Source organism: Oncorhynchus mykiss, chromosome 5 (genome assembly GCF_057628025.1).
Source record: "Oncorhynchus mykiss isolate SJ-2025 chromosome 5, ASM5762802v1, whole genome shotgun sequence".
In the NCBI taxonomy this organism is placed as follows: Eukaryota; Metazoa; Chordata; class Actinopteri; order Salmoniformes; family Salmonidae; genus Oncorhynchus; species Oncorhynchus mykiss.
The window spans coordinates 30,848,679-30,860,863 of NC_143026.1; the positions used below are offsets into that span (position 1 = coordinate 30,848,679).

The following is a 12,185-nucleotide window of genomic DNA, read 5'->3' on the forward strand; positions in this document are numbered from 1 at the left end:
AGGAACATTGGTGAGTGGGGATTTGCTTCTAAGGCCTTATAAAGTGCAGGAGAGCTGAGAGACTGAGGGAGAGGTGGACAGTGCAAGCAGATCAATCATGTTCTATTTGCATACAGCTTTTTTTGTCCTTAAGTGCTCAACTTAACAGTCACCCAGGCCCAAAGTTCAGAAGAGACTTGAAATGGTTGACAGGACTGCCATTGCCAAGTGAGGGAGGGATGTAGCTTCTCTGTCCAGCTCCTCTCGTCCCGACAAACCTCTTGTCACTACCTACCTAATTTCCCTCTGAGTGTGTAGTGTACAGGCGTGGGTTGGCATAGGAGGTTGTGTGGTGTCCACAACAAGACATCCACAACAAACTAGCCTTTGACGTCTGGCTGTGGGGAGAAGATCCAGCAGGCCCCTCTCTTCACCCTCCATGCAGTGTGTTTGCGTGTGGATGTGTATGTGTGTGCGTGTGCATGTGTGTTTGTGTAGGTAGTGACTGCCTGATGGGTGCGTTAATGGCACCGGTTGCCATAGCAGTGCTTTGGCAAGTATTGTGTAGAGAGGGATGAGACACACTCACTATGTCAGTGAACAAGCCGTTCACCAGTCGATAAACACACACTTCCACACAGGGAGTTTTAAGGCAGATCTTTCTCTCCATACTCCGTTGCCAGGTTCCACAAGCTCATAGTTACGTTGTGAGGTTAGTTGGGGCTGGAGATGGAAGTTGATAATGGTTTATTGCTAAAATGTTCATCACTCGCTCTCCCTTCCTCTTTTTCTCTCTCTCATCATCTCTCTCTCTCTCTCTCTCTCTCTCTCTCTCTCTCATCCCTCAGTCCCACCCTCCACTGCCCAGAGGTCCATCTCCTTCTTTCTCACTCCCTGTTCTGTATCTCACTCCATCATCTTCTTCAGTACAGCCTGTTCTGTAACCCTGTTCCCTGCCTGGGGAGATGTCAGGTAATTCCATCCCTATGTCACCTTGACTCCTAACAACTGTGTTAGAGAGTGTGTGTGGTGGTGTTGTGTTTAGGAGGTGTTATACAGCCAGTTGGGGAGTCTTCATTGCTGACATTAGCTGAGAGAACACCCTGCTCTCTCTATCTCTGTGTGTAGCACATTGATCCCACAGAGAGAACACGGCTTCTTCCCAAATAGAACCCAATTCCTTATTTAGTGCACTACTTTTGACCAGGACCCATAAGGCTCTATATGACTACATAGAGGGTAGGGTTCCATTTAGGATGCACTCCAAAGCACCTTGAACAACAACAGATAGCCCAGTCCTTTTCCCACAGGCACGATACAGCCAATAGATCATGTTGATGGTCAAACAGTACAACGTCTATGTCATATTCATCTCCTTGTTTACTCACTATCTATTTGACCCTTTATCTGACCTGTTCATGCTCATAACTACCTCATGGAGTACATGACGTTAATTAACCAAGTTTCATAACTCATCTGAACTTTATGTGACCATAATGTACCCGTGGTCATGTCTCCATATCCAATGGTAACACAACATGGTCTGTCCTACAGAGAAAAGGATATTGTTCTCTAGCCATGTGCTACTGACCCAACAAGAACCACATTATCCAGCGCTTACTTCATTTTCCAAATCTCATTTCAGGAATGCTAATGTTTAAAGACCCAGTGCAGTCAAAATAATGTTTTTCCCTGTGTTCTGTATCATATTGTACAACAGCTGATAAAACTAACACTGTAAAAGTGTGATTTATTTTACCAGTGTTAATTCCTGATAGTTGCTGGTTGAAAATACAATCTACACAAGACCTAATCAGCATGTATGCATGGGCGGGAGGTTCGGCTTTCCGTGGTGGCATCGCCATGCGGTAAATTGGTTAATAGACCAATAACAATGGGAGTTCCAAACCTCTGCCAATAACAGCTAGTTGTTCCAAACCTCTGCCAATAACAGCTAGTTGTTCCAGACCTCTGCCAATAACAGCTAGTTGTTCCAAACCTCTGCCAATAACAGCTAGTTGTTCCAGACCTCTGCCAATAACAGCTAGTTGTTCCAGACCTCTGCCAATAACAGCTAGTTGTTCCAGACCTCTGCCAATAACAGCTAGTTGTTCCAGACCTCTGCCAATAACAGCTAGTTGTTCCAGACCTCTGCCAATAACAGCTAGTTGTTCCAGACCTCTGCCAATAACAGCTAGTTGTTCCAGACCTCTGCCAATAACAGCTAGTTGTTCCAGACCTCTGTCAATAACAGCTAGTTGTTCCAGACCTCTGCCAATAACAGCTAGTTGTTCCAGACCTCTGCCAATAACAGCTAGTTGTTCCAGACCTCTGCCAATAACAGCTAGTTGTTCCAGACCTCTGTCAATAACAGCTAGTTGTTCCAGACCTCTGCCAATAACAGCTAGTTGTTCCAGACCTCTGCCAATAACAGCTAGTTGTTCCAGACCTCTGCCAATAACAGCTAGTTGTTCCAGACCTCTGCCAATAACAGCTAGTTGTTCCAGACCTCTGACAATAACAGCTAGTTGTTCCAGACCTCTGCCAATAACAGCTAGTTGTTCCAGACCTCTGCCAATAACAGCTAGTTGTTCCAGACCTCTGACAATAACAGCTAGTTGTTCCAGACCTCTGCCAATAACAGCTAGTTGTTCCAGACCTCTGCCAATAACAGCTAGTTGTTCCAGACCTCTGTCAATAACAGCTAGTTGTTCCAGACCTCTGCCAATAACAGCTAGTTGTTCCAGACCTCTGCCAATAACAGCTAGTTGTTCCAGACCTCTGCCAATAACAGCTAGTTGTTCCAGACCTCTGCCAATAACAGCTAGTTGTTCCAGACCTCTGCCAATAACAGCTAGTTGTTCCAGACCTCTGACAATAACAGCTAGTTTTCAATTTTCCCCTCCCCAGTCAGACCACTCCCAGACAGTCCTACAAAATTCTTGCCTGAGATACAGTAAGGAACTTGATTATTATGGTCTGTGTCAGTAAATGTACAATTATTTGATATTGATATAAAAACGTCTATTAAATAAGCTTCTGATGAGGTATTGTAATATCATTTTTGAATTTCTAGCCATAAATCATTTTTCCACAGTAGTCGATTGTCACGTGTGCTCCCTCTCCAGCCTCTAGGTCTCCAGGCTGCTCATTAGGGCGCACACCTGTCACCAGCGTTAGACTCATAATGACACTCACCTGGACTCCATCCCATCCTTGATTACCTGCCCTATATATGTCACTCCCTTTGGTTCCTTCCCCCAGGCGTTATTGTTCCTGTTCTATGTCGGTGCGCTGTTTGTGGTTCTTGTTTTTTTATTTAATAAATGTTTTCACTCCCTGACCTTGCTTGCCGACTTTCAACGTCCATCATTACAGAATGACGACTCATCAAAGGGAAGCATAATGGAGTGTTTTTTTTCTCTTCTTGTTTTTGTGTTTGGGGTGATGTCGGGTCCGGGTGTTGGAGCCGGAGCTATCTGGGTGGCCTCAGCCAGTTTGTAGGCTCCCATGCCTCAGCGGGTTCGATAGGCTCCCATGCTGAAATTGGGTGAACAAGTTCCCATGCCTCAGCCGGGGTAACCGGGGAGGTCTCAGCCGGCTCATCATGTTCACTCCACAGCCGGTTCGTCAGGTTTCTGCGCCTCAGTGGAGGTGACCGGTCCGCTCCCGAACCCCGGGATCGTCCCTGTGGTTGGCTTCCTGCGGCTGGAGCCGAAAACGCTGGGGGGGTACTGTCACGTATAATCTCTCTCCGGCGCTCTAGGTCGTCATGCTCCCAAGCCCAGAAGGACAGGTTCCCGTGCGTTAGCAGAGTTGACCGGTCCGCTCATGATCCCCGGGATCGTCATCTTGGTCGGCGCCCTGCGGCTGGAGCCGTGCATTGGGGAGGGAGTACTGTCACGTGTGCTCCCTCTCCGGCCTCTAGGTCAGCAGGCAGTCTGCTCGTTAGGGCGCACACCTGTCACCAGCGTTAGGTGCATAATGACACTTCTTGATTACCTGCCCTATATATGTCACTCCCTTTGGTTTCATCCCCAGTTGTAATTTTCCTGTTCTAAGTTGGTGCGCTGTTTGTGTTTCTTGTTTTGTTCTTTAATTTATTAAATGTATTCACTCTCTGACCTTGCTTCCAGACTTTCAGCTTACATCGTTACATTGATGTCCAGGAGCTTGAGCTTTCCACTTTGGTATATGTGGTTTTCACTAATGAATACAGCAACAAACTAACTTTTGATTGGCATGGAGTTGAGGGCATGCATTAGCCTGTGAATTGGGACTGTTCTGCCAATCATGTACCACGCTATTCTCATGTCCTGACGTTGTACTGATATATCTCTGGCTTAGACAGCAAAGTAGACACAGGAACTTCTGTGTGGAGATGATAAAGAAAGAGCAATTTACTGCTCAGAAACTCCGAGCCTGGAAACCAGTCTACCGATACTGCTTTGGAATTGGGCTCCATGCTATTCTGTTCAATAGGTTTCTTCTATGGAGAGCAAGGTAAAAGTATATTCTAATCCACGTTTTAAACATTCCTACGCTTTGAAATTATGTACATGGGAAACAACTAGGATGAAATTGTATTACTGGTTATAATATGTAGCCTATAATTCTGCTACAAAGTTACACTGTTCTTCCATGACGTGTTAGCTGGTGTGTAGCTCTGTTGTAATGTATATACAGTAACTAATGCAGTGTTAATGGAGAAACCAACTGCAAAATATCCTTGTGTGATCAGATGATGAGCTTGGTGTTGTTTTGCCCTGTTGTGATACATGGTGTAGGGATGTATCTCGCACACAGTCTCCTGAGAAAACCATGTGAGGATCTAGGTGTTGTTTACCTCAGTTGAGAGGTGGAGTGTGACCCGCAGTGACCATGTCTGACCCGCATCATTCCCCAGCTGCTCTCTCTGTCTCTCCCTCTGCCATCCTCAAGCGGAATGCCGTTTACACCATTCCTCCCAGGTCCCTCTCTTCCCTATTTTCCTGCTACAGCTTTCCACAAACTGCCTTTTTGTCTTGCTGATGGCTGAACTCCACCTCCGAGATTCCCTTCAGGGTAGATACCCTAGGTTAGATTTAGGGTCAGGTCTTCTGGTCTCCCTCTCCCCTTCTCCTCTTTTCCTCTTTTCCTTCTCCTGTCGCTGTCAGATGAGGGGTCAGGTCTCCCCTGTCTCCCCCTTTACTTTTTTCTTCGCTGTCAAAGGAATTTCTCATCAGAGCTGCACTGGCTGTGATGAATGCCTCACTGCTACCGTTGACAGGCAGGCCGGGAATGAAGAGTAATTCCTATATCTAATAATAGTCAGATGGAAGCACCCCCCTCAAAAATACCTTGTGTTGTTTCTTTTACTACAATGCTTCAGGAATGTTGTCCTTTCCAAGGACCTACGGAAAAGGGAATAGGCCGCTAAGAATTGGGGACTGGAAGGCATGCCAAGGTTGTAGATGAAATTGCTTAACAAGGCTGATCTGTGGCCTTTTGGGAATGTCGCTAACGTTGGGTCTTTTTGAAGTCTAAGGAAGCCTGGTTGGTCTATGTGAAGAGATTCACATTGTTCCACAACATCCTGTACACCACAGGAAGTTCTTACTCAGACAGGAAGCACCATGTCCTGCAAGTGCTGAATAACAGCAGGAAGAGACTGGTGGGGGGGCGGGGGGGTCAGATTAAAAAGAATCCACACTCACACACACAAACATTTTCTTTACAGAGTGAGGAGTGACTTATGGTTCTGTTTCCTGGCTGTGGTGTATTGAGTTTGTCATTAGACACACTACACACTGGTTGATTGGGTGAGACTGTATTGGACTTTTCTGAATGTGTATGTACGTGTCTTTTTCAATGTGTGCATGCTTGTTTGTGTGTGTGTGTGTGTGTGTGTATATCACTTTGTTTGTGTGTGTGTATCAATGTGTGTGCTCACTAAACACTGCACAGAGGACCCATGGCTCCAGCTTTCTTGCCTTGTCCTCTTGTCCCCCAGTGAGTGTTGAGTGACATCTGAAGGTGACTTCTGACTGACAATGGAGGGTCCTATGAGGAGGATTCTACAGTTACAGACAGAATACAATTAAGTGATAATGCCTGAGAAGCCAGTGTTTGGAGGATATGTAGGCACGGGTGTTGATTCGTCTCGGGCCAGCAAACCGTGCTAATATATCCTCCAAACACCGGCTTCGAGGGTATTATCACTATTATAATGGGTTACCAACATATTCAAATAATGATTGACATATTTTCCTATTTTTTTTTATTTTGATGAATTTATTCATACTATTTCATCCTTCCACAAGATATAGTCCCGACACAAAGCTAGGGTTGCTACCCAAGCCGGCTGGTCGTTCGTTCTAGCGGTTCGGTTGCCAGAGACGCAATCCAGTCATTCAGTTTTTCTGTTCTTTATTGATGGATGCAACCCAGTCGTTCGTTCTAAATGTTCCATTGCCATACCGGCTGGCAGCGTTCTTATCCCTTACTTGCTAGCTAGCCAACTATGGCTAACTTACAGTCATGTCAAACAGTGCAGCCAGAATAACAACAGTAGCTGCATTTGCATTTGTTTGAACTTTTTTCTAGTGGCATTTATTTGGACACAACCATAACAATTAGTTAATGAGACACGATTTTGCCTGGCATGGAAAATGTGCTCTCTTGTCAGCACGCTGTTGTTCAGAGGAGCTAGCCAACAACACAGCTAACAGAATCACTTCCACTTCAAACTGAAGCTGGAAAGACTGCAAGCTAGCTGCACTTCCCTTTGTTTTACATTTTTCATTTGTGACCTACCGGCATTTGTGAAATGGTGTTTTTTATATTGGATAAAAGTAGAGACTCGGAACTAGAAAATGGTATATCATATGCTACAGTTGAGGAACAATGGGAAAGTAATTCTGCTTTGAAAGTTGATCAACTTGTAACCTCCACTTTTGAGAAAATGTCCCTTTGAATGTTTTTGTAAACCTACTGGAGAGCTTTTCTTTGTCTACACCCACTCAGCATCGTTCACACCCTCTTAATCCTTAGCTCCCCCATCTCTTTAAGTATTCACATGTGAGGCCATGTACTTAACAACCAAAGATTTCAAGACTAAAGGCTGGTTTATACTGCGGGTGTGTTCATAAATTCAATCTGGATTGCCAGAGTGCGCTCAGAGTGTGCTCTGGGCTTTCATAAACTCAGAGCATTGTCAGATTGTCTGTTCGTAAATTCAGAGCGTTTCGCTCTCGGAGCATTCAGAGCGTTTTGCTCTCGGATCATTCAGAGCGCACAATGGATGCTCTGACTGAGGAGTAGAGTTGGTCCGAAGGTTCTGACCTAATAACAGCTGGCAAGCACTAAAGCTAACTGGCTAAAGTTGGCTAGCTTGCTAGCTACTTCCAGATGCAAATGAGAGAACAACTCACTCTGACCATTTTACTCGCCCTATCAGAGCTAGTTAAGCTATTTTTACGTTATCAAAAGCTTCGGTGACTGTAATTGTGTGGCTGGCAACAATTGAATTATGCTTTTTTGTCAACGTTTGCTGACACTGGCCATATTCAACTGGTATTGAGCGTTCGTAAATTTGTCAGTTGTTCTGCATTCCGGCACACTCAGATGAGAGTGCTCTGAAATCGGAGTAGATAGCCAGAGCGAATTTACCAACTACATCTATCGACAGTTGTCTCAGTGAAATCATGAACGTTCTATTGAAATGGTTACTTGCATAATACTTGATAGTGGAATCTTTTGTTTAGACATGTAGCTACAGTAGCTAGCTTAACAATGAACCAACTAATAACATTACTACCCTGCATGAATCTGCATGTTAGCTACCAACCGGGTTCAATGTTAGCTAGTTGCTAACATTAGGGTATAACTAGTAATGCAAATGTCTCTGAGATACGAATAATATTACTACATAGATCCTATATGTAACGTTAGTTAGCGAGCCAGCCAGCTAATATTAGCTAGATAGCTAACAGTACTCTTTAACTTGAAATGAAAATGACTTTCTGACAAAATTAGAAATTTGTAATATCTGAAAATGTCACTAGCTAGACTATCTTACCAATATACTGTACATGGATGGACGCTTCTCCCTCTCTGTGACGGATGCCATGTTTGCCTTTAGTTTGAAGATGTAATCCGGAGACAGGTGTTTTATACAATAGACCTCTTTTCGACTCACTCTGCACATGTGCAATCAAACGGCAGAATTTCTCCTTAGTTATCATACTCTAATTCCACTGATTTCAAAACTCGGTCCTACTACGTGATATCTTTCAAAAAAGCCACGTTAGAAAGGATAACCTACACATACTGACCAGGTCATGTTATAGACAGAACCGTGCTACATGGAAGACCAATCTGAGCTCATCTCTCGGCATGTCCAGCCAAGCCATTATTTCAGCAAATCATGGCTATCGGGAAGGTTCCTATATTTTCCATGGCTAAACCAACTAGGCTCCAAATGTAACAATTTTCTTCACTTTTACAGATTGCATACAAGTTTGCTGTTAAAGCACAGAAGCATTTATGCCCAATTCTTTTTTTTTTCAAATGCATTTTAAGTTAAAATGTCTCTACTGTGAAGTAGTGACGCTAGACTGACTGAGAAACGCTGCCTGCCTGTCTGCTTTGTCACGTTCATTACTATGGGACACCTGGAGATCGAATTTCAATATTGAAACAATGTTGCAAATGTCAGAGAGACAGATAGCAAGGTTTACACAAATCTCCGCTGTTGAAAACTAAATGTTAGTCCAAAAGAAATGTGTGATAATGTCTAGATGCTTTTTATAGTGGATATCAAGTTTATAAATTGTCTGGCTGTGCTGATGAGACAGTGGATTGCACAGTCAGATGGAACAGGATGAATAGGCATTGTAATGTCATAGATTTAGCTGGTGGTAACTTGTGGAATAGACACCGCCTGGAATGCGGTTTTAAACAATCAGCATTCAGGGTTAGACCCAACCGTTGTATAAAGGGAAACAATCATCCTGGGCCTGTAACAGTTACGAGCACAGCTCTGTCTGAAACAACTCTGTTTCATAATGTTCTAGGAAGTTGTACCAGGCAAAAGCACAGAGCACTTACCCTGGACACTTAAACAATTATGTCATGAAGGATAGGATATGTGCATTAGGAATGTGCTAACAAGCCTGTGATGTCAAAGCGCTCGAATTAACCCATAAAAGTCCATTTGATATTTTTTTGTATTTGGCCTTAATGTTATTAGCCCATACAAGTGCATTGAATAAAAGGTTTTTTGACATTTTTGCTAATTTATTAAAAACAAAAAACAGAAATACCTTATTTACATAAGTATTCAGATCCTTTGCTATGAGACTCGAAATTGAGCTCCGCTGCATCCTGTTTCCATTGATCCTTGAGATGTTTCTACAAATTGATTGGAGTCCACCAGTGGTAAATTAAATTAATTGGACATGGTTTGGAATGGCACACACCTGTCTACATAAGGTCCCACAGTTGACAGTGCATGTCAGATCAAAAAAGCCATGAGGTTGAAGGAATTGTCCACAAACAGGATAGTGTCCAGGAACAGATCTGGGAAAGGGTACCAAAACAAGAACACAGTGGCCTCCATCATTCGTAAATGTAAGAAGTTTGGAATCACCAAGACTCTTCCTAGAGCTTGCCGCCCGGACAAATTTAGCAATTGGGTGAGAAGGGCCTTGGTCAGGGATGTGACCAAGAACCCGAAGGACTACCATCTCTGCAGCACTCCACCAATCAGGCCGTTATGGTAGAGTGGCCAGACGGAAGCTACTCCTACAGTAAAAGGAACATGACAGCCCACTTGGAGTTTGCCAAATGGCACCTAAAAGGTTTGGTTTGATGAAACCAAGATGGATCTCTTTGGCCTGAATGCCAAGCGTCATGTCTGGAGGAAACCTGGCACCATCCCTATGGTGAAGCATGGTGGTGTTAGCATCATACTGTGGGGATGTTTTTCAGCCAAGGGACTGGGAAACTAGTTAGGATCGAGGCAAAGATGAACGGAGCAAATTACCGATAGATCCTTGATAAAAACCTGCCCCAGAGTGCACAGGACCTCAGACTGGGGTGAAGGTTCACCTTCCAACAGGATTACGACCCTAAGCATACAACTAAGACAATGCAGGATTGGCTTCGGGACAAGTCTCTGAATGTCCTTGAGTGACCCAGCCAGAGCCTGGACTTGAACCCAATCGAACATCTCTTGAGATACCTGAAAATAGCTGCACAGCAATGCTCCCCATCCAACCTGACAGCTCTGGAGAGGATCTGCAGAGAAGAATGGGAGAAACTCCTCAAATACAGGTGTACCAAGCTTGTAATGTTATACCCAAGAAGAATTGAGGCTGTAATTGCTGCCAAATGTGCTTCAACAAAGTACTGAGTAAAGGGTCTGAATACAACTTTGTCATTATGGGCTATTGTGTGTAGATTGAGGGGAAAAGTCAATGGGTTTGAATACTTCCCGAAAGCCCTGTATACAGTGGGGAAAAAAAGTATTTAGTCAGCCACCAATTGTGCAAGTTCTCCCACTTAAAAATATGAGAGAGGCCTGTAAAAAAAAATCCAGAAAATCACATTGTAGGATTTTTTAACCTTTCTGATCTCCCCATCCCGGATCCGGGATCGTGAATACAGACTCAAGCTCATTACCATAACGCAACGTTAACTATTCATGAAAATCGCAAATGAAATGAAATAAATATGTTAGCTCTCAAGCTTAGCCTTTTGTTAACAACACTGTCATCTCAGATTTTCAAAATATGCTTCTCAACCATTGCAAAACAAGCATTTGTGTAACAGCATTGATGGCTAACGTAGCATTTAGCATTAGCATTCAGCTGGCAACATTTACACAAAAAAACAGAAAAGCATTCAAATAAAATCATTTACCTTTGAAGAACTTCAGATGTTTTCAATGAGGAGACTCTCAGATAGCAAATGTTCAGTTTTTCCTGAAAGATTATTTGTTTAGGACAAATCGCTCCGTTTTCTGCGTCACGTTTAGCTATGAAAAAAACCCTGTATCCAGGATTGTGTAAATCTATCAGCAAGCTCATTAGCATAACACAACGTTAACTATTTATGAAAATCGCAAATGAAATGAAATAAATATGCCATCTCTCAAGCTTAGCCTTTTGTAAACAACACTGTCATCTCAGATTTTCAAAATATGCTTCTCAACCATAGGAAAACAATCATTTGTGTAAAAGTAGCTAGCTAGCATTAGCATTTCGCGTTAGCATTTAGCGTTAGCATTAGCGTTAGCATCCAGCACGCAACATTAACAAAAACATAAAAGCCTTCAAATAAAATCATTTACCTTTTGAAGAACTTCTGATGTTTTCAATGAGGATACTCTCAGTTAGATAGCAGATGCTCAGTTTTTCCAAAAAGATTCCTTGTGTATTAGAAATAGCTCTGTTTTATACATCACATTTGGCATACAAAAAAAATCTGAAAATTCAGTCCTCAAAACGCAAACTTTTTCCCAAATTAACTCCATAATATCGACTGAAAACATGGCAAACGTTGTTTAGAATCAATCATCAAGGTGTTTTTCACATATCTCTTCATTGATACATCGTTCTTGGACACATGCTTTCTCCCCTGAATCAAATGGTAAAGTAGAAGCAGCTGGCAATTGCGCACCGAATTCGACGCAGGACACCAGGCGGACACTTGGAAAATGTAGTCTCTTATGGTCAATCTTCCAATGATATGCCTACAAATACGTCACAATGCTGCTAAGACCTTGGGCGAACGACAGAAAGTGTAGGCTCATTCGTTGCGCAATCACAGCCATATAAGGAGAGAATGGAAAACAGAGCTTCAGAAATTCTGCTAATTCCTGGGTGATGCATCATCTTGGTTTCGCCTGTAGAATGAGTTCTGGGGCACTTACAGACAAAATCTTTGCAGATTCTGAAACGTCAGAGTGTTTTCTTTCCAAAACTGTCACGAATATGCATAGTCGAGCATCTTTTCGTGACAAAATATCGCGCTTAAAACGGGAACGTTTTTTATCCAAAAATGAAATAGCGCCCCTAGAGCTCTAACAGGTTAATGAATTTATTTGCAAATTATGATGGAAAATAAGTATTTGGTCAATAACAAAGTTTATCTCAATACTTTGTCATATACCCTTTGTTGGCAATGACAGAGGTCAAACGTTTTCTGTAAGTCTTCACAAG

General features: G+C 43.1%; 1 protein-coding gene across 14 annotated transcripts in view; it reads left to right on the forward strand.

Moving 5' to 3' along the window:
* The window catches only part of rgs3a (regulator of G protein signaling 3a), a 182,693-nt gene that overhangs the window by 138,321 nt on the left and 32,187 nt on the right, over positions 1-12,185 (forward strand). The window contains exon 1 of one of the 14 annotated variants that reach the window (XM_021602447.3): positions 4,095-4,482. The exons of 12 other annotated variants lie outside the window; for them this stretch is intronic. Coding sequence is in view for 1 of the 2 variants with exons in the window: in XM_036977268.2 (XP_036833163.1) it covers positions 4,471-4,482 (12 nt within the window). In the remaining variant the exon portion in view is untranslated. Of the gene's footprint in view, positions 1-4,094; positions 4,483-12,185 lie in introns of those variants that run through there. One more of the 14 variants, XM_036977268.2, reaches the window with a different exon arrangement.